Source organism: Suncus etruscus, chromosome 20 (genome assembly GCF_024139225.1).
Source record: "Suncus etruscus isolate mSunEtr1 chromosome 20, mSunEtr1.pri.cur, whole genome shotgun sequence".
In the NCBI taxonomy this organism is placed as follows: Eukaryota; Metazoa; Chordata; class Mammalia; order Eulipotyphla; family Soricidae; genus Suncus; species Suncus etruscus.
This window is the reverse complement of record NC_064867.1, coordinates 41,721,293-41,744,813: the sequence shown is the minus strand read 5'-3', so window position 1 is coordinate 41,744,813 and position 23,521 is coordinate 41,721,293. Positions and strand designations below refer to the sequence as shown.

Below are 23,521 nucleotides of genomic sequence, written 5' to 3'. Positions count from 1 at the left end.
CTGCTGGAGATTCTTGGATATCAGATCGCAGTTCTCTCGGGTCCGACATGATGCTGTCTGATGGATGACACACATACTAACGTTCAGGATTTTAGCTCCACAGCTGCTTACTTGGCTAAGAGTTCTCCGTTTCTTATATCTAAAGGTGATTTCTCCTGGCTTTACTACTGGGAATAGTTTTGATGGTATCTTATTGGACTATTTTAATGGACATGAAGGTTTGAAAAATAAAAAAAAGGTTAGATTTGTTGAACAAGCTAGAGACTAGAAGAGGATTCTCTTAGAATCTTAAGGTCTTATTTCAGGTAACAATTGTGAATCTGACTGATGGCTTTTGATAACATGCCGTAGCACTCCTCACTGGTGTTACTCAACCCCTGGGCGGTCTCAGTCACTCCTGTTATGACCTCTCATAGTTTCCATCTTTGGGACAGTTGCCAGTACTCTCAACACTTAGGGATGATAAGAAGGCAAAAAGGGACTGCTGCTTTGCCACCATGCTACTCATAATCTTGTAGACAGAAATACTAGATCCTTATGCTAAAGAGTAGGCGATGCATTTGAATGGCTTTGGGAATTGTGATGATCTTTAAACTCAAAAGTTTTCAGACAATTCCAATCAGCAAGTCTTTCACTAGCACAGACAGCTCTGAATATTACGTCACAGATGCTACAAGTCTGTCTGATAAATGTAGTGTCTCATTACCAAACCTCACAGGCTTTCAGCAGGAGGAGAAGTTGGGGCCTACAGAGGCTCCGGGATAAATAGCTCTAAATCTGCTTTCTACATTATATTCTAGGACTCAAATGCTGTCAGGAAATGGTTCAGTGGAACCAAGTACTGTTTACTTCAGCTGCTACAGTTTCCTATCTTACAAGTAATTTTCCTAGTTATATAAGATAACATCTATTTGTTCTGAAGGCGACTAGCAATTCTGAATGCTAATAAAAGATTTTTGAACGTTTCGAAAGAATCTGTACAATATACTCACTTAAAAAGAAAGGAGGCATAGCAGCACGAAGAGGCAACGTGTAGGAATGAAAACACTTAAAACTACATGGTGATGGGGCCGGAGAGGTAGCGCTAGAGGTAAGGTGTCTGCCTTGCAAGCGCTAGTCAAGGAAGGACCGCAGTTCAATCCCCTGGCGTCCCATATGGTCCCCCCAAGCCAGGGGCAATTTCTGAGCACTTAGCCAGGAGTAACCCCTGAGCATCAAACGGGTGTGGCCGAAACAAACAAACAAACAAAAACTACATGGTGAGGAAAGAGTTCTACTGAAATACACTATTTGGTGCCAACATAATTCCTAGGAAGGGTTCAGGGTCACCATTCAGAGGGTTGTTTTTTCGTTATGTATAAAATACCATGTGCATATATTCGTACACAGCAGAAAATTTTATTTGCAAGTGTCGGTAAACAATATATAACATTCTGTGATTACAACCATGGTGGGGGGAAATGTGGGACGACCCTCTTAGGGAAATTATTTTGGGAGTTGGGATGTTACTGCTGTTGCCGAACATTCTATTGGCCCCCAGACAAAAATCTCTTCCCAACCTTCCCAAAGAGCAATGTCGAACATCCAGAGGGGGAGACAACCCCAAGGACATAATAAATTAGTACGAAAGAACATTACAGCATTCTGGAGTTTCTTTCTTTCATTTACTCTTCATTGAAATATGCAACATGATATAGCCTTGTCTATTTTAGTAGAGGAATATCAAAACCATTCCTGTTTAGGAGGAGACAAAATCTTGGTAAATTTAACAGTCTATTTTGGCCCTGGGTATTGTACCCAGTTAGTCCAAATGGATTACGTAAAGCAGTGAAAGAATATCAAAACCAAAGTGGTCACACAAGTGTGAAGGGCTCCAACCCTTAAAAACGTGTAAGCAAAGAGGTAGGTGGCGAATCAGTCTCTTAAAAATGATTTCTTACATGTACATTCTCTGCTTATGAGTAGTTTACATCATTTAAACAAGGGACATTCTTTAGGCTTACTTACAGATTTTCTTCACTATACAAGGAATGAGTAAAATAGCCTAGAAAAAACAGGGTCTTCGCTAGCCCGTGAAGAGGACGTGGTCTAGCTTCTGAACCATGTTATTAAACTCTGCAATAGAATAACCAGGGGAGAGTTCAAACACTGGGCACACACACCAAATAGTTCTGCACATTGTATAGACACGTAAGGAAATGGAAACTATACATGGGGCTCAAGCTCTATATTTTAATTCTACTATTTTCAAAATTTACAAATCAGTCAGAGAAACTAAAGACCAACGCCCTTTTCCAAGAATGTCCACTGCCTGCCTTTCTCTCAGGGACACAGACTACACCTGTTGCCTGAGCCTTCGAAGCAGTGATTCGAGCACAATACTTCCAACGACCAACCTCATATGACAACAACTTCCAATGTTGTGTAGGGAGTAATCTCCACTCTGCCCGAGCGTGCACTTCTGCAGGAAGAAAGGACCCTCCAAGCCGACACTGGCTCCTGAGCACCTCACCCTGCCCTCTCTGTCTACAAGCACAGTGTCACTTTGTCGGGGCTGACATCATCTTTGGCGTCTGTGTCTGGAATCATGGGCAGCAGAGCAGACCGAGTCAAGCCCCAAAACTTTTGAGGGGACATGTCTTTCTTGGTGGCTGTGAATTTCCATCCGATGTGGCTTGCACAGACCCGGCACTGGGCAATGGTCCAGGCATACCTGTGCGAGTGAGAAAGGTGTCAGCCAAGGAGACAGATGCTGGTGTCTGTCCATCATCAGTCCAGCTGTGAGGACCAGACCACCCTAGTGCTGAGGAAGGCCCGATACTCAGAGCTTTGATAAGCCTCAAAAATGTTCAAACTAGCACAGTCTATTAGAGAGTGTGTTCTTCTTTATATGCAAGCCTATAAAAGAGTCACATGGGGGCTGGAGAGAACATAGAGGGGCCAAGAAACGTGACTTGTACACTACTGACACTGGTTTGTTCTACGAGAGCCTCCGTGCACAACAGTGACCACAACAAACAAACCCTGTTCTTATTAAATTTAGGTTTTCTCCAATGCCAAAAATCATTTGTCTCTACGGACAGTTGGCTGCCAAGAGGACACTGGAATTCACTGCTTGTTCTATAATCAACTTAGAAAGCATCAACTACCCGTAGAGATATGCAAGTTATATTACTATTTGTTTGGGGGTACGTCTAGCTCCATGCTGAGATTTAAAATGAAGATGAGAGTGCAGAAGGCAAATGCCTTAACTTCTGTACCAGTGCTCTGGGCTCTGGCAGGGAATTCGATGATCATTCTAAGCCCACAGGAGTATGTCCTTAAAGATACACTGTGAGTTGCAACCACTGGCTGCCTTCCCCATAGTTAATTCTAGCTTTAGGACTGGCCAAGTGACAGGGCTGGAGGTCCCAGTGAAAACACATCACTCTTAATCCTGAGCAAAAGCCAACAGGCATTTCGAGGGGGTTCCCAATGTCCTGCTCAGGACCTGCCTTGGACTTGGGTATCCTGCAGCATGACAGGAGTCTCTGAGATTTGTTGTTGCTCTGACCCCACTCACTGCCTTGGCCCACCATGTGCCCCAACAGGTCGGTTAGGCCCTGAGACAGCTGGTTTTCAGGAAGTGCCCACACATTGCTAGAGTCTGGGGACTGCTACGGTCACTCAACTTCCTTCCCACTGACTTATCATACTCACGCCAGGCTAACAAGGTTTCTCCAACTCAGTTCTCTGTGACCCAGCCTAGATCTGAAATGAGATCCTGGCAACTCTGCTCCTGGCAAGAGTAGCACATCTTACCCCGGGAACCAGCTGTGCTCCGTCGAAGCGCGGCCAATCAGATTCAGATTGCAGGCCTTATACACGGTTAGTGTCTCGTGCACGTAGCCGTGAGGATTCACGTAGGCCGCCATCGGCCCACACAAGGACAGACTTCAGCAGAAAGGTAGCGGGGGAGGAGGCAAAGGGGAAAAATAAAGCTACGGTTAGTCTTCAACAGCAAGAAATGACCTACCAGGCACTGAGTCAGGAGTAAATCCTTAGCACCACTGGGTATGGCTCCAAAACAAAAAGAAATGAACACATGCCAGAAACAAGCAGAGTAAATATGTAATCAAGATCTTACCTGAATATTTCAGTTTTGGTGGTTATTTCAGTTTCTTGACATTGCTTACAGCAAAGAGATGTGCACTGAAGTGTTAAGAAAAACAGACAGTATTTTATTTACTATCTCACTAAGAAATGTCTCGAAGGCTTTGTATTTCCTCCCATTATTTCAAAATGCCATTCTAAATACAGAAAAGAAAATCGCTAAATCTGACATGTATTCCATTCTACAGCGAATGACTTTCTAGTCTAAGAAACAGCAACTAATACGAGACTGTGGCCGGCCCACGTAGAGCAAGGTATTTCTCAGAGACCAAGTGAAGCGATTCCTTCTTAAGAACTCCCATTTTTCACCTCTATGGTCCCAAATGAAGCACTTACTCTTTGAACTGTGATCTTGAGATGCCTCTAACTGCAAGTTACCCAACACCCTCTACCGCTACCCATGTCCATGTCACCCACAGAGTTGACTCAGCAGGAAGGGACAAGCCAGCCAGCCTGCTGTCGTCCTTACCTTGTTCATGATGTCCAGCTCACAGCGCAGCCGCTGGATCGCACTGCCGATTTTAAGGAGCTGGATTCTCAGTACATCGTCGATGGGAAGACAAGCAGCCACTCTGTAAGAAAAGTCTTAGACACGGCAGGTTTTTCAGGTGTTAAAGCCAAGGAGCGGGTGGGTCTCTGTGAAACAACGTCTTCCCATCATCACCACAGTGCCAGCACATCCCCGAAATCCAATGAACCCCACGGTGGTGCTAACCTGGACTTTCCTTTCTCACACTGGCTATTTTCTGGTCAGTGTCTTGATAAACGTCTCAGCCACACTCGGTCACGCTGGCTGGTAGTTCAAAAACTCAGGCCCATTGGAATAGGAGATGGCCGTAGATGCCGTTCTGGGGCTCAACCCAGGACGCTGAGCCATGCCAGCAGTTTGAGCTCTCTCCCTGACTGGGAGTTCTTCAGGGAAAGGAGAGCTTTCACATTGGGTACTGTTCAGGCGTGAGATAGCTGGGGAAGGGTCTGTACCTCCTAGACACTGGGGAAGTGTTTGGGTGTGAGGTGCCTGGCGAATGAGAGTGTGAGAATTCAGGGGAAGGAAAACCTTCACACTGGAGAACTGTTAAACGTGTGAGGGCCATCGACCGCCAACTGAAACTTTTTGTGAAAATCTTATCTACTAAAATTGTTACTGACAGAACTTTAAGAACAAATGACGAAAAAACTCACAAAGCCATTTTTCCAACTGCTCAAAGCAGAAGAGGCAAACTTTTTAGAATGCGATGTTACTAGATAGTTTGACTTTGCTGAACGTAAAGCACATAATAGTGATGCCCGACAGACTTCAGGAAGGAAATGCCTTTTCTTACCAATTGGGTTTGAAGGAAGAGATTCGTCTTTTAGATTTTCATCCCATTCGTGTAACTGTTTCTTGATTCTATCCATTAAAGTTTCCTTTTTTCAAAGAAAAGGACCAAGAATAAGGTTTAGACTCTTCACAATTCGGCGTCCGACTCTCCTGCATTCGAAAACTAACACCCTGGGAGTGGTGGATTCTGAGTGACCTGGCCTCCCTCAGACCTCTCTTATGGATTCTCTTGGCTAGGAACCCGAAGAGCTATTTCCCCAGCAGAGTGCAGGAGTGGATCCCTCCCTTTCCCTGCAGTCTTCTCAGGTTTTGCAGCTGCAGGACCCAGCCCTTGCTGTCTGTCTGTCCATAATTATTCACTCAAGAGCCTGTGAGCTGTCTGTACAGGGTGTGTGTGCAGAAGTTCTAGTGCTGAGTAGTAGTTCTGGTCCAAGTGCTGCTGAAGGATAGAAGGAAGCAGCTTCTTGTAGTTCTGGACACAGGGTGCTCAGCTATTTGGTTCTCTTCTGACTATGGAGGAAATGAATGTCTGCTACAAGGTCAGGCATAACTGCATAATGCCCATTTTTATAGATATTCCGAGAATTAGTAGCAAAACACAACAGGTGGCAGGCTTTTGAGTATGTTTTCTAAAACTCAGCCTCTTTGACCTCTTCTAGCAGCATGCCTCTTAGAGAACTCTACACTGTGGAGCCATCCCTGCCTTCAATTGTAAGCATTTAAAAACACACGTTGTCAGACCAGTTAATACTAGGTACTATGAGATACAATGCAAATGTCCAAAGTAAACAACTTTATTTTTATATGAGGATTTTTTGCTTTTCTAAATAGAGCTACCACTGGAACCACCAATTTCATAAGCTGAACGAATCCTACGAAGTCTCCTGATAGCGTGCCCTAAGGTCAGAAGTCATCAGAACAATAGAAATTGAAGTTCACATTCTTGTTAAATCATGTTACATTTCCAACCCTATTCTACTTTTAACAGGGCGAATGGCATCAGTCCCGCAGACCCTAGGAGCCTTCTGCCCGGGCCACAACCAACCCAGGCAACCCCACGCGCTAGGTTGGTACTTACAGCATCATATAAGGAATAGAGCCAGCGAGGCCAGGAGGTCAGATTCGCACAACGGAACTTCCTCTGAAGGGAGAGAAAAGCCCATTAGACCCACAGACTAGAGCTTCTTGTTGTAGAGAGAGAATAATCTTGGTTCTCGTCAGGCAAAAGTTTGATTTTTCAGGGCCTGACGTACTCAAGGCAAGCGCCCTACTACTGAGCCACATCCCTAGTCCAGGTTTTCTAATTCTAAAAAGAAACAGATTGTTCCTAAGTGGGACAATCACGTATTTCTCTCCATCAAATGCAGTGGTGACAGAATGCTCAGATAGCTCCAAACGGAGACTTGCAATGCCACAGATGACTTTGAGAAACCAAGATGGCTGTCTATTTCTGTTATGACCAAATCATTCGTCTTTTTTACTCTTACTTTCTACTATCTGTAATGAAGACCTCAAAGTGCAATCCAGGCTGTCTTTGTAAAAACTCTGTAATTACTCTTAACCTAACAAATAACACAGTTTACATTTCTTCATCAAGTCCCCCTTTCCCTGAAGCTCAGACAACAGGAGAAAACATTACGTTTCTTCCCATTTTGATTGGGAGGGAGAGGTGAGGTTGGGTCACACCCAAATGTGCTCAGGGTTACTCTCGACTCTGTACTCAGGGATCACTCTTAGCAAGGTTCAGGAGGTGACATGGGGTGCCTGGGATTGAATAGGGGTTAAGTGAATGCAAGGCAAGTGCCCTAGCTGCTGTCCTCTCACTCAGTCCCCCAACTAAAAGGTGTTATTTTATGTTTCCTGTTTAGTTATCATCACTGATTTCCTCAGTGGTCAAGTGGTCAAAAAAAAGGTTAACATCTTAGAACCCTTGAATACTCCCATCTGTAGGAAGAGTAGGGCCACCTGATTAGTTGAACCACTTTAGAATCATTCCAACAATTCCCTGGTGTGACCATACTGGTGACGTCACACATATACACACACGCACACACTGACACAGACAGTAGAGGCTGTCATTTGTGTGAGGGTGGGAGGCTGAGCCCCTGGGCAAAGTGGCACCACTGTGCCAGATCTGTGCAACTCTGTCCTGGCACCTAGTTGTAGGGGTAGGCAAACACACCATGAGGCGCTGATGTTTCCACAGGACACCACTGGCCATTCCCACCCAGGCTCTGCATGCATGCGGACCAACTCCAAGTACATCTAGTTTGTAGGCGGAGCCAGGAGATCAGTGAGCAATTGTTCTTGGCCTACTGACCCAAATTTAAAACCTAAGAAACTAAGAGCTTAACTAGTGGAACCTTCTAAAAGTGGTCTGAGAAACAGACAGGCGTGAGGACACTTGGCACCACTGTCCTTTCATGTCTCTACTCCTGACCACTGTCTGCTTAATCCTTAGGAAATAAAATGGAGGCCCATGTGTGAGTCCCAGACTCACTGGAGAACTAAGACAAGCGAGGAAGCGACCTGGTCCCAAAGAGAACAGTACTTCCTGGATCTCAGCACCTGTCTATTCTTGCTCTTAACAGAGACAACCTGGTGCAAAGACTGATCTCCATTCAACGTCAACAAGCTCAAGGGCTTGATAAACACACAACAGGAAGATTTTAACCCCTAATTCACACAAAAATGACACTTAAGAAGCTGATTCATTTGCTTCCCGCAGATTCAGGAGGAGCAAGACATGGTTCTCAAGGCAGGTACACAATGGGCGCTGTGCCCTTAAAGCCAGGGACTGACTCAGCCTCCTTTGAGAACTCTACTAAGAACTAATCAACTTTACTTGATGAAGGATTTTTCAGAAAAAAACATTGGTTAGAACTTAATCTGACAGTTCAATTTAATACAAGTTAAAAAGCTAAAGACCCAGAGCCGCACTATGCCAATTGCTCTGGCGAATGCTGACAGCATCTCGAGGAGTCACCCTAAACATACCCTTGTGCCAGACAACAGCCCCTGCTTGTTAGCACTCAATGCTCTCTCAAGTCAACCCACGACTCTGCTCCTGCTCTTGTGCCAAGAGAGCCATTCTCAAGCTACTTACTTGCACAATTACATCTAAAGTGGCGACAGAAAATCTTCCTCTTTCTACTGCTGAAATAAGAGAACAGATATGGGAAGATATATCAGATTTGAAAAAAAAAAATAGCACTGCACAGCTCTAGGAAAGAGTCCCACAGCTGCTTCATTATTGCTAAGTTCCCAAACTCTGGTAGTCCGGAAGTCTTTGTGCAGGCTAAGCATGGCCCTGCCATCAGAATCGTCTCGAAGACAGACTCAAGCCTTTATCAAGAAGCTTCCAGAAACCAGCTGTGAGCCCAGGGCCCATGCAGGCACCATGTCACACCAAGTCCTCTTTGGAGACGTTTAAAAGAAGAAGCCGTCCCTGAGGCCCCCTTGCAAATACTCCACACGGAGCTGAACTGGTATCCAACACTGATTCATACCGCAACCCAAATCTTCGCTATCCTGCTAGGCAAGTAAGGGATGAGCAATGCGGGAATTTTCAGGTGCCAATGGAAAACGTTTGCTTTCATGTTTCCCGTTATTTCAGACAATCTATTTCAAAGCTAGCAAGGAGTCAAGTCATCTTTTCTCTCAGACAATAATAATTAACTACAGCTACTTTATACTTGGAATGACTACATCTCAAAATGAGCAGAAAGAGACTTCATCATTTTTGCTCTAGGAAGAAAGCTCTAACCAAGTGGATATATCCAGAAGAATGAATGCTCAAACCAGCAAGGGCTGTAAACAGCACTGAGTCTCAAGGCAATCTGTGATGGCACTGTGCAGCAAAAAAGCAAAAAAAGCCAGAGTGATATATGGTTCAGCAGGTAGGGTGCTTGCTTTGCCCAGTGCTGACCTGGGTTCCATCTCCAGCATCTCATGTGGCCCCTGAGGATAGCCAGGAGTCAGATCTGAGCATAACCAGGTATGGCCCCCAGACAAAAATCAAACAAGGGGAAAGCTTTTCTTTCAACACTAATCAGCCCTACCCTAATCTCATTACCCTGAACCCTTATTCAAGGCATGTGCTTATGACTGAAGTCAAACCATTGATCTAATCAGAGCTCAGCAAAAATTTCTGCAGAATTAAAAATCACGAGCTATATTAATATGTCAGTAAGCATAATGGCAAACACACTTATAGTTGACATTCTGTGACTTTTTCAAACTACTTCTACAGCATAAACAGCTGTCATGGCATTTTTAGAAGTGCCAGCTCTGATCAAACACAGCTGAAGAACTGCCCCAGAAGTTGTCCGGGAATGAATCCTGGGGGGTTAATTGTCTTTCTTTTTTTTTCAAACAGGAAAAAGCAACCTGTCTTCATTTTAAGAAGATGTAGAAAAAGTTCATGTCTCACCTTCTGGTATTTCTGCCACCACTTATATGAATACTGGTCTTCCCACGAGAGCGGTTTTGAAGGAAATATCTGGCACTTACTGAGGGATTCTAACTGAAACGCCGACATAGTCGAAGGCAGCACACATTCAGGAAGGATCTGTACTTTAGCTTGCTGGATTCTGGAACAGAGGGAACCAAGCATGGCATTCATTTCTCATGGTAAACTAACTCTATTACATTTCTGAACATAATGGGTAACTTTAAATACTATTTCCATAATCTTTAAAAAAAACATGCTCATCAAATGTTGACATTTATACAATTCTTAAAAAGAAGCTGTAATTTTTAAAAAGAGTATATAGACTCTGGAGTTAATTTGTAATTTTTCTTTTCTTTCTTTTTTTTGGGGGGTTTTTGGGCCACACCCGGCGGTGCTCAGGGGTTACTCCTGGCTGTCTGCTCAGAAATAGCTCCTGGCAGGCACGGGGGACCCTATGGGACACCGGGATTCGAACCAACCACCTTTGGTCCTGGATCGGCTGCTTGCGAGGCAAACGCCACTGTGCTATCTCTCCGGGCCCTCTCTTAGGTACTCCTAAGCAACCTACCCTACCCCTCTCCTTATCTGCTTGATGTCACCCCAAATGCACTTCACAGATCATCTGAGGAACAGACAGCGAAAAGACAGGAGCATTGACACAGATGAATCCAAGATGACATAACTTCACGCAGCCTGCACTGTTCTGTCTGTTCCTTATTTCTCACTTCTTTCAATGTGCAAAGAATCAAGAGGATGATCAGTTCTGACCTCTCACAATTATTCCCTCTCACCTTTCAAATGTGAAATGACCATTAGTCACAGTATCCTATTTTATTGCCTGGTGGGTAGTACTGAAGAGTCTGAGTTCCCATAAGGCATTGTTCTTCTCAAGTACTTGTGACATGTACGTGGTAGCAGCTCATTTAAAAGCCAGATAATAAGTACTCTGAAAGCCGCTGCTCTGTCATGGTGAGCGGTCTTTCGTGTTAATCGCTGACCAGAAATGTCTTAAGCATGAAAGAAATCCTGTACTTCTACTTATTTGATGACAGCTAAGGAACTTCCGGACACATCACTATATTAGAACCACAACATTAATTCCTTTCTGCCTTAAATGCAAAATTGTAACCATGTGGCTTTGGAAACGCATCAGAAAAACAGGTCAACTGAAAAATGGCCTAGTGCTCAGTAAGAGGCATCTCCAATTTTCCCCTTGTACGCTGTCCTCCTTCCTATCATCCTCCACGCAGTCTCACATTTGCATTGTGGTCAAGGCCTACTTATTTATTTTTAGTTATCTTTTTATTTCCATATATAACCCACATGGGCGAAATGACCCAACACTTGTCCTTTTTCCTTCTGCCTGACTTCGTTTTGAAGTAAATCAAAAGTCTTATTTGGACTCATCTGTGTGAACAACCCCTGGCTTCATATCTAGGACAGCTCCTGCCATGAGGTAGAAATGGCACACTTTGATCTTTTTGATAGCTGACTAGTGTTCCATGGAAGAATTGTTCCATATCTTTACCCATCATTTATCAAATGGCACTGAAAACTCTTATCTTAGCTGATGTAGACAATGCTGCAGTGCTGGGCTGGATAAACTTGTGACAATATTTTGGCACTGTTTGTATAGATAGATATTCCAAGATGGGTTTGATCCATAAGGGGAGTTATTTTCATTTTAGAAAGCTATACTTTCCCCCCAAAAGGTTGCACCAATAGAGAATCCTACCAACAGTGCATGAAAACTCCATCTCAAGACCCTCTCCCATTTATTTCTGATGCCAGCGATTCAGATGCAAGAGGTATTCGTCTGTGGTCTCAAAGTGCATCTCCCTATTGTGCCCATATGCCTACCAACCTTCTAACCGTTTGTGAAACCTGTCCTCAGGGCATCCAAGTAGTTTTTGTTGTCTATATACCTGTATTAGCTCCTTATTAGATATAAATATTCTTTCCTTGGTTTTTGTTTTCTATTGCCACATAAAGGTTTTATCAATTGAGTAACATAACAGTTTATCTTTACTTTCATTTCTTTTGCTACTGGGTTCAATTCTTCAAAGACAAGTCTAATGACATCGTGAAAAATTTCTCCTGCTATCTTCCACATATTTTCCAGTTATATTTTTGAGATCTCAAACTCATTTTGAGTTAAGTTTTGAACAGGTATCAAAGAGCAGCCTGGATCCTAAAACCACTGGTTGAAGAAACCCTTCTTTCTCCATTATATTGCCTTCGATCATGCATCGTAGACCTGGACAAATATGTGGATTACTCAGCTTTAAATTCTGTTTCACCTGTTCCATTCTACTGAGTACACTGAAATTTTATGGACACTGAAAATTGTTTGATGCCCTCTCAGCATCGATTTATTTTTCTCTTTGCTTTTACTGATGATTGATGCCTTACTGATTTGCTTATCAAATCATTCTTGCATCCATGCCATGAACTCTATTACTCGTGATATCTGATCCTCTGAAGCATTGTTGAGTGTCCTGGTAGTAGTACCTGGTTGACAAATTTTGCATCTGTGCTCCTCAGAGATACTGGCCTTTGTGTATCTAAGGGTGATTTCCTGCCTGGTTTGGTATCAAGATAATGTTGAACTCAGAAAATATACTTGATTTTTTTTTTCAAAGAGCCCGAAAATGTATTATTTTCTTAGAACGGATAAAATTGGCTGGTCCAGGACTATTATTTTTGGGAGTTATTTTTAAATATTTAATACCTCCTCTTTTTTTGTTCCTGGGCCACAACCAGTAGTGCTCAGGGATCCTTCCTGGTCGGGCTCAGGTAGGGGCTGGAGGAGACATAAGGGGTGTAGGAGATCAAATCCAGTTCAGCCATATACATGGTAAGCAATCTGCCCCTATTATTACTTTTAATTTTCATGCCTGGGAATGGATCATTATGCAGATATTTTACTTTCTTCTTGTTTCAGTATCAGAATGTTGGATAGTTACCTAAGTTTCTATAGGCTAACAGATGTGTTGTCATAACTTTTTACCAGAGCCCACTACCTATAATTTATTCTGTACTTAAGTTTTCTTTTAAACTTGACTTTATTGAGTATTTCCCCTTCTTTATAAGTCTACTTAAGGGTCTTTTGATTTATCTTTTGAAAAAACCAGCTCTCTAATTGTATTTTTAAAGAATATTTTGTTCTTGGGGGCTGCAGATATAGTACAGCAATGAGATAGCTTGCCTTTCAAGCAGCTAACCTGGGTTTGATTCCCTATGGGCAGCCAAATACCGCCAAGAGTAATTCCTGAGTGTAGAGACATGGGTTAAGTCCTGAACACTGCCCAGTGTGACCCCCAAAACAAAACTATTTCCTATTTCATTTATTTCTGCTCTGACTTTTATGATTTCTATCCTTCCAGTCACTTTGGGTTATCTTATTCCCCACTGATTTAGCTGTGAGGTAAAGTTGCCTTGATTCTCAGATACCTCAATTACTATCAACTCCACTCTAGGTACCACTTTCACTTCTCCTCCCAGGTAGTTTCCATTTCCATTTGTCTTGAGGCACTTTTAAATCGGCCTTAATTTCCTCAGTGACCCAGTGGTATGCGTCTTCACAGGGTTGTCTGAGAGCCTGTGCAGGATGAAACATCCCCACAAATAATCAAAACTGTGCAAACATGAGGCTTGAAGGCATTTAAAATACAGCAGTTAGTAAAATCCAAAGCAGCTTGTCAGAGCCAACTGTGCCCCACCATCGGTCATTCAGATCACATTTAAGACCCTTGGGCCCAACAGGCAGACGTTGAGCTACAAATCTACCGAGAAAGACAGACACATACAACTGTGATGACTTTGAGAAAGAGTTGAAGTTGGGAAGCCCCACAAAGATTAGGTTCTGAGAGTACCAGGAAGGGAGCTGTAATGAGGGCTGAAGCTGGGGAGGCACGCAGAGGCCATGTTCTGGGGGCATCAGGAAGGGAGAGAGCTGAGAGCTGCATCTCTGAAAGCTCTGACACCCCCAGCTTCCTTCCTCCAGACACTTTTAGGACCCCAACTGCCTGGCAATGTTTTTGAACTCAGTCATATTTGCTATTTGTGTATTACTTACGCAGCAAAAATGTCTTGCCTTCGCTCAGCTCATGCTCGGTTTTAGAACTTAAAACACCCTTTCCTTTCCAAATGTTCAGGAGACATTATTTGAGCAGCACAGAGGCCTTTTCTCAACTCTGGCTGTAGTTCACTAAGACACACTGGAACTCAGGACTCGGTCTTTTTAAGGCATTCTCAGGGCCAGAGTGGAGGCCACACCCCGAAGAGATAAGCTATCAAGAAAAATGTTGCTGGTGTTTTGAAAAGGGCACACGGGACAGCTGGGTTTTCAGAATGGGCCTGACCCATGAAGGCCAGTGAAAAGAGAAAGTGCCATAGAAGTGGACCCAGAGGGTCTCTGCACTCTGTAGACTGCAGAACACAGTGTTCCTGGGCCCTATTAATGGAGTCAAGCTCTGTGGCTGACAGGAAAGTTCACAGAAGACAGGCACTCAGCTACGCCACATACATGCTGCCAACAACACAGTCCTAAAGCACAGGCAGACCACGAAACTCTGACTGGCAGGACCCAAGGGACTTTTCCCACTGCCACCAAATTTGGTGGGACCCGAGAACGACCTGAGAATCCTTCAGAAAGACGCTATAGCCTCATCCTTGTTCAAGCCACTTCTAGGGAAGGAGTGAGAGTGAAGTCCCTAAAACTGCCCGGATGATTTCCATCCATAAAGTCGACCCTGTAGTCTAGCCTTTCACTTACCCATCGGACTGGGTCCTGAGCTCCAGGACTTTGAACCTTTGCCTTCCAACTGCTTTCACTTTCACGATCTCGATTCCGAAATCTTGCTCTTCTCGGTAGGCGTAGATCTCTGCGGTTGTTCCAAACTGTGCCTCTCGCTCCTGGACGTTGCTTCCGAGGCGATTTTCAAAGGAAGCATTTCCAACATTAACTTTCCAATTAAGCGGATTTGACAGAAGCACACACGTAGGAGAACAACTTACAGCGATCAGCTCACTGGCAAACTAATGGTTTTCTTTATTCTAAACTCACACGGGCAATTGATCTACTGAAGCTTCCATCAGTACAATTGGGGCTCTTGAAGAACAGCGTCTATTTCTAGCCACTGAATATGACCTAGGAGGGGATTTTATCATTTGTAAAATCAAACGTTATTTCTTTTCAGCAGGCCATCTGCTTGTTAACATGGTTCTGGGATGAAGCTTTGTCTGTACATTTCCTGCCCGACTGCTGATTCCCTTTGGTTACAAGAGGGTACATGAAACCCTTTCTCAATTGACCATGGGTCTGTAATTGGGTCACACCCGGCAGCGCTCAGGGATTCCTCCTGGCTCTACGCTCAGAAATCACGCTGGCAGTCTTGGGGGACCATATGGGATTGCCGGGATTCGAACCACGGCCCTTCGGCATGCAAGGCAAATGCTCTACCTCCGTGCTATCTCTCCGGCCCTTGTAATAAGGAACTTTTGGAGAGGAAAAATACAAGTAAGTGCCTCTTTTGTAAAAGTAATCATTTACATTACAACACAAAATCTCTCACTCTTTAAATCAGTAGTCTTATAAAAGTGTTTTCCATGAAATCTTTTGTTTGTTTGTTTGTTTTTGGGCCACACCCAGCAGTGCTCAGGGGTTCCTCCTGGTTCTACACTCAGAAATCGCTCCTGGCAGGCTCGGGGGACCATATGGGATGCCGGGATTCGAACCACCTTCCTTCTGCATGCAAAGCAAATGCCTTACCTCCATGCTATCTCTCTGGCCCTTTCCATTAAATCTTAATGAATAACACGACTTCAAAATACCAGAAAGTTTATGGTAAGGTAAATGTCTAAGTGGGTTTTTTTTTTTTTTTTTGGTTTTTGGGCCACACCCGGCGTTGCTCAGGGGCTACTCCTGGCTGTCTACTCAGAAATAGCTCCTGGCAGGCACGGGGGACCATATGGGACACGGGGATTCGAACCAGCCACCTTTGGTCCTGGATCGGCTGCTTGCGAGGCAAACGCCGCTGTGCTATCTCTCCGGGCCCTCCTTCTTTCTTTCTTTTTTTATTTTTGGTTTTTGTTTTTGGGCCACACCCGGCGGTGCTCAGGGGTCACTCCTGGCTGTCTGCTCAGAAATAGCTCCTGGCAGGCACAGGGGACCATATGGGACACCGGGATTTGAACCAACCACCTTTGGTCCTGGATCGGCTGCTTGCAAGGCAAACGCCGCTGTGCTATCTCTCCGGGCCCAAGTCTAAGGGTTTTGATGGGACTAACGAAAGACAACAAGACTCCAATTTCTACTCATGAAATTTCTGTAATAAATGTAAATGAACCTCACATGCCAAGCCACTGTGTGACAGTAAACCAAGCATCCTAAATTTTGCTTCGCCATCGGCCTCTGCCGTGGCACCCAAGAAGGAGTGCAAGAGTGAGTCCCCTCAGACGTCTTACCTGTAGGCAAGGACGGCAAAGGTCCGGTCCTTCTGAATGAGGTTCCGCACCATGCTGACTTCCTGTGGGCTGAAAAGCTGCAGCGGCAAGGTCTGCCCGGGAATGAGAATCATCATTACCTGGGGCAGCACGGGGATCACCTGGCAGCTGTCATCGTCGTGCAAAGTCCTGCCATGAAACTCCTCCATGTCCGCACCCAGGTACTGAGAGAGCAGAGAGCGACAGCCGGTTACAAAGATGCGTAGAACTAGACGCACTCCCAGGCTACAAACGAACCAGATTATGAACCAGTGCAAAGAGGAGGGAAAGCTCTGACTACAGCCATCAGCCTGGCCTCTCTGCCTTTTGCATGAAAACTGAATTTTGACTGGAGTTTCTCATTTTGGGGATGGAAAAAAAAATCAGATTCAAGAGCAACTTTTTAAGTTAAAAACATTTCTATTGGGGGCCTGAGAGATAGCGCAGTGGTAGGGCATTTGCCTTAGATGCTGAAGGACGGTGGTTCGAATTTCGACTTCCCATAGGGTCCCCCGAGCCTGCCAGGAGCGATTTCTGAGCGTAGAGCCAGGAGGAACCCCTGAGCACTGCCGGGTGTGACCCAAAAACAAAACAAAAATTTTATTAGGGGACTGGAAAGAATACAGCAGGTAGGGCATTGGCCTTGTACACAGCTGACCCAAGTTCTATCTTGGACTTTCCATGTGGTTCCTGAAGCACTGGCAGGAGTAATTCCTGAGTGCAGAGCCAGGTACGGCAAATCCCCACCCCAAATTTTCTTTTTTTTGATGAAGAAACATCTCTATGTTCAAATATCACAATGATAAGTATAAAACATTAACAGCTTAGTGTGAAGCAAAGTTTAGAAGCTCCCTGCGCACAAATATGATGCTTTATGCCAAGACATAGAATGAAACCACCTAAGTGTTACTGTCTGCTCTACTGGCAAACTGCTCACGTCTTTACCCACAGTTTTACTGGGGAAGAATAATATTGAAACTCAGCCACTTAGACACTTTAAAAGATGTATGTTCTACAACACTGATCCAAAAAGATGTTTGTAGATATTCATTTCAGCATTCAGTAAAATAGCTAAGAGCTGGAATCAACCTAGGAGTCCAAAAACAGATGAGTGGATTGTGAAGATGTGGTACATATATACAACGAAATACTACATAGCTGTAAGGAATGATGCAGTCATGCAATTTGCAGTTACATGAATGGAACTAGAAGATATTAGGTTAAATGAGTAAGTCAAAAGAAGGAGGATAAACCACTTCGATGTGGTAGTTAGCGTAACCGCATGAAAAATGCAATGGCTTAAATGGAAGTTGTCTAGAATACTCTTGGCCCCAGGTATAGTGAAGAGAAGGAAAGAAATTGAGTGGAGGAGTGGAGAAGAAAACACACAAATATGAAAGAACGGGAGCCAAGGACCAAGAGGTTTCATGTGCACTGTGGTGTTAAGAAAAGACAGAACTAGGGCTGGGAAGGTGGCGCTAGAGGTAAGGTGTCTGCCTTGCAAGCGCTAGCCAAGGAAGGACCGCGGTTCGATCCCCCAGCATCCCAAATGGTCCCCCCATGCCAGGGGCAATTTCTGAGCGCTTAGCCAGGAGCTAAGCATCAAATGGGTGTGGCCTGAAAAAAAACAAAACAAAACAAGAAAAGACAGAAATAAATATGCAGGCTGGAGTCAACAACAATGAAACCATGAGACCCAAACTCTTAACAATCAAAACTTAAAATGGGCCTGTTTTGCTGGCAGGCTGGAGGCAGGGGTGGTGGCATGGAATGCATTCTGGGAACATGGGTGGAGAAAAATCGGTATTGTTGTTTTTATGAAGAACTTTATAAATTACAGTGGTTTCAATAAAAGATTAAAAAAAAAGAGAGATTTTCTATCATACTGGATCTGTCACTACATTACATACCGAATGTGCTGTTGGCAGACTGGTATTGAAATTGATGATGTTTGGTCTCCTGGCGTCTTTGCTGTCTTGATCTTCGACTTCCATTTCAGTTTCATCTTCTTCCTCACTCTCGGCTATAAAAGTAGAAAGAAAAAACAAAACGAGCGATGAACGAATCTTCCTTTCAAGGAAGATTGGGGTCTAGGAAGGTTGGGGTCTAGTTTGGGAAGGTTGGGGTCTAGTTTGGCTTTGTCTCTATTTTTAACAAAAGTTTTATTTTAGCATAGTTTAAGATTTTCAGCCAAGACAGAAAGAACACAGCTTGGTCTACCTTGTGCCCACTTCACTCCAGGTAACCTATAAATGTGTCCCATGGGTTACCTATGAGGGTGGTGGTAGACAGGATGAGCCAATGCCCCTTTCTCTCACATTTCCTTCTCCTATGCTGTCCAATGTAGTCCATCTAGAATGCCCACCAGACCGCCATCATGGAGCATTAACCTTGTTGGGCAGAGCAGGTCTCTGAGGCCCAAAAGGCACGCCATCCAGTCCCTCCATTAGGACTGCCTCTCCCACCATAAAACAGAGATCCGGGGAGCGGGGAGAGCATAGGGCTAAAGGGCTGAAGGGCTGAAGGGCTGAAGGGCTAAAGGGCTCCAGCAAGAGCACAAGTAAAACTGGTCACTGGGGATGCTGAGAGACCTTAACCACCTGGCCCAGACAGGACATACACTTCCTCTGTGAAAAATCTTTTTTCTCCTTTCCTTCCACATTGCGTTCTTCGAAAACAAATCATAGCACTAGATTCCCAGCCTTATATGGCTTATTGCCCCATCCACTTTTCAGAAAAAATTACTCCGGGGGCTGAGCACTACTCCCACAGTGAGTAGGACGTTTGCCTTGCGTGTGACCAACCCATGTTCAATCCCCGGCATCCCATATGGTCCCAAGGTCTGCCAGGTGCAATTTCTGAGTACAGAGCCAGGAGTAACCTGAGTTACTCCTCAATTACACTGCCTACCTCACCCCTAGAAATCTACCTTCTTTAAATAAATGAAAGGAACACCCCCTCCCAAACTTTACCAAGGCTCCCAGGGATAGGAGACAGTCTACATAGCATGCACCTATGGGGAATAGCTGTATGAATTTTTTGAAACTCTTCAACCTGGGTACTGTTTTGGCTCTGCTCTCTCCCTGGAAGTAGTTAGAACACCTTACAGAACTCAAGACCTTTCCACCTGTCTCATCTGAAGAATGACTGACAGAAATAAGACAACCTCTAAAGTTCTTTCAAAGCTCCCAGCTCCATTTAAGTTTTCCCTATCCCTGCCAGAAATCCTGTGTACCACCAGATGTGGACCCAAAACAAAAACAAAAACAAACAAACGAAAAGGAGTTCCCATGGAAGATAGGCATCAGGAATGAGGGAGAAATGAAGGAAGAAGAGCCAATAACCGAAGCTAAGGAAGATCAGTATCACTTGGCCCAAAGCAGGTTTTTCAATGTCCCAAGTGACATCACTTCCCAACTGCCAGTACAAGATTAAAAACTGAGAACCTTTTCACTCATTTTCATATGAAATCTCCCTCGTTATTTTAAAACTTGCACAAAACAGAAAACTTTTTCAACAAAACTATCTTCATTACTTCTCTATACATTCTTTGATGGAAGCGATACAAATCTATTTTAAAAACATGACAGTCCTAAATACTGGCATGAAGGTCACAGAAACATTCACCAGTTCATCATGACAGCCGGGGGACAAATTTCCTTACCTAGAGTGGGTTATCTGGGGGGTATTCTGCCCCTCATGAGATGTTTGGAAATGGAGAGGTTTGGGGAGAAACCTGGTACCTACTGGGTAGAGGCTACAAGGTTTGGAGCCTCCTGCAAGCCACAGACCACCATCAAGTACCCCCAGCCCCAAATATCTAAAGTGTTGGAACTACAAGGTCCTGGCCTAGATGAAGAATTCATAAAGGTTTCTACGAATCTCATGCCTGACCTCACAGCTCTGGATTTTAAATACCCCAAGGAAATATCCAAAACGATCACAATTCTTTTACTGAGTCTTTCCTTTGTTTATGCATTTTTAACTCAAAGAAAATGTAAGCTATAATTTCACTTCCAGCCCAGTTCTGGACATAAAAAAACATTTATTTTCAATATGGCAGCTACCTTGGACTGACTTCCTGCTCATGAATTGTTAAGAAAGGTTTTGCTTAAGAGAACAACAAATTATTTCAATTTATATCCAAGCGATCTATGACTGAACACCACACAACTTTTCTTCTAAAGACTATTCAATGTTTCACCAAGTAATAGATAATACAGAAAAATCTAAACCAGGGAGAAATCAGTCTGAATGGAATCCCTGCTCTTAAAAAATTCTGAATGCACAACTTCGAATGCCATGGAGAGTGGAGAACCACTTTGCTGTCCAAATAGAGAAAACTTAAAAGATTCAACTCTTGGGGCTGGAGAGATAGCATGGAGGTAAGGCATTTGCCTTGGGTGCAGACGGTCAGTGGTTCGAATCCCAGCATCCCATATGGTCCCCCAGAGCCTGCCAGGAGCGATTTCTGAGCATAGAGCCAGGAGGAACCCCTGAGGCTGCCGGGTGTGACCCAAAAACCAAAACAAACAAACAAACAAACAAACAAACAAAAAGATTCAACACCTAAATTTAAAATATACGTGTCCCCTTGTCTGGATGCTAGTCTCTACATGATTTCTTCATATGTAGTAATTTTTCTTATCCATGCAGTGTAGTCCCTTCTACTTTATGTTTATCTAGAGTTCTCCTACCTATATCTCCTCATATCAAACCATCTCTTCAGCTTTTGGCAAGGACCACTCTTGCAAACAACTCCTACACGGGCAATGCTTTGTTTCTTGACAGAAAAAACCCAGATAGGATTGGGAAAAAAATCATTATTGTATTGACGAATGCCCTGGATCCTGACGCTTAGGATTTCTCCCAGCTGACAGTGCAGAGTTCCAGAGTGATTGGAGTTTAGTGACTCATCTCACACAGGAGTACAAAGAGAAGGGCAGCCTCCAGCCTCCAGGATTTGGCATCTAGAGAACAACCCAGATAATGTTTCCACAGCTCACAGCAGCAGATTTGGCTCCTTGGTGCCAACAGGCATCCATGTTAGTGCAGTCCGGCTAGCTTGAGAGAGTCCTATGGCCCTCGCTGTGACCCTAAAAAAACAATCTCCTCCCTGGGTCCATCTGTCCACCACCAGTCCACCAGCAACTTTCTCCTCCAGTTGCTTCCCATAAGCACACACTAGTCCTACAGGGCTAGAACACACTTAGATCTACAGGGAAGGATGTTGGTACTAGCGAGCTGTCAAACTCAGCATTTAGGTTTTATCGAACCCTAGACCATGCATGTTTCCTGCAATGAATGGTAGGAGCCACTGGATAGGCCAGGGAGATGGCCTTGCAGAAGTTTGATCAGAGTTGGATCAATGTCATTCCATGTGGGTCCCCCTGAGCAGCACCAAGAGAAATCCCTGGGCATTGCGGGTGCGGTATGGGGCTCCCCCAATTTCCAAACAGACATACACACATGCATGCGTGCTTCTGCATGTTTCTGGACCCAATTCTTCCTTCCTAAAGCTGACACACACACAAGTTACACACACACACACACACACACTTCTGCATGTTTCTGGGTCCAATTCTTCCATTCTAAAGTCGACACACACCCCCACATATACACACTGAGGTTTTTGCATGTTTCTGGACCCAAGAGAAATTCCTGGGCTCTCCCCTTGACACACACACACACACACACACACACGAGTTTTCTGCATGTTTCTGGACCCAATTCTTCCCTCCCCAACACACACAGACACACACACACACAGAGATTCCTGCATGTTCCTGGACCCAAGCGAGATCCCTGGGGTACCCCCTTGACACACACAGACACACAAACACACACACGTTTCTGCATATTTTTGGACCCAATTCTTCCAAGCAAAATCCCTGGGCTCCCTCTTTCACACACACACACACACACACGCACGCACACACACACACTTGAGTTTTCTGCATGTTCCTGGACCCAAGCAAGCGAGATCCCTGGGGTAACCCCTTGACACACACACACACAGACACACAAACACACATATTTTTGGACCCAATTTTTCCAAGCAAAATCCCTGGGTTCCCTCTTTCACACACACACACACACACACACACACACACACACACACACACACACACACACACACACACTTGAGTTTTCTGCATGTTCCTGGACCCAAGCAAGCGAGATCCCTGGGGTAACCCCTTGACACACACACACACACACACACAGACACACAAACACACATATTTTTGGACCCAATTTTTCCAAGCAAAATCCCTGGGCTCCCTCTTTGACACACACACACACACACACACACACACACACACACACACACACACACTTGAGTTTTCTGCATGTTCCTGGACTCAATGACACACAAAACCACACAGACACACAAACACACACACACACACACGAGTTTTTTGCATGTTCCTGGACCCAAGCAAGCGAGATCCCTGGGCTCCCCCCTTGACATACACAAACACACACAGACACACAAACACACACACGTTTCTGCACGCACATCCCTGGACGTACTCCATCCCCCCGGGCTCTCTCCCTCCGCAGCAGCAGCCAAGCTCCCTCCCAGGCCCAGGCTGCAGGCCCAGGCGCAGCAAGCGCAGAAGGCCGCCTCCTCCAGGCAGTCCGCCCGGGTTTCCCGGCCTCCGCGGCCCAGAGAGCGCCCCCCGGCGGCGCCGGCGCCGACCTTCACCTGGCAGCAGCGGCAGGTGGTTGCCCATGTTGTGCGCAGCGTCCTGCGGCTCGCCCTCGCCGGCCATGTCTGTTGACCCGCGGGGCAGGCCGGGAAGGCAGCGCGCGGGGCAGGCCGGGAAACGCGGGGCGGGGCCAACAAGGGGCGCGGCCAAGACGGACGCGAGGTGCGGCCAATGAGAGGATCGAGAGAAGCGGGACCTCGAAGGTTATTGGTTAAAACGGGAAGTGGGCGTGGCCACTATGGTAGGCTCGAGGGCCGGGCTCTGAGGCCAGTGGTTAAGATTGGCAGGGAGCGCGACCAATGGGACGCCGAGAGAGGGCGGAACCTCGAAAGCCATTGGTTAAGATGGTCAGGGGGCGCGGCCACTGGGGGCTCGGGGAAGGGCGGGCTCACTCGC

The 23,521-nt window shown here is 45.1% G+C and overlaps 1 protein-coding gene across 1 annotated transcript; it reads right to left on the bottom strand.

The window, feature by feature from the left end:
• Positions 1-1,726: 1,726 nt before the first annotated feature.
• CRBN (cereblon) lies at positions 1,727-23,214 on the bottom strand. Its single transcript, XM_049766291.1, has 11 exons — positions 23,122-23,214; positions 18,323-18,435; positions 16,395-16,597; positions 14,704-14,853; positions 9,906-10,065; positions 6,552-6,614; positions 5,475-5,559; positions 4,622-4,737; positions 4,127-4,191; positions 3,802-3,933; positions 1,727-2,713 (listed from the first exon to the last, which is right to left on the bottom strand). Exons 1-11 carry the CDS (start codon positions 23,186-23,188, stop codon positions 2,527-2,529), a joined length of 1,341 nt encoding a protein of 446 aa, XP_049622248.1. The 5' UTR covers positions 23,189-23,214; the 3' UTR covers positions 1,727-2,526.
• Between the last annotated feature and the right edge of the window lie 307 nt (positions 23,215-23,521).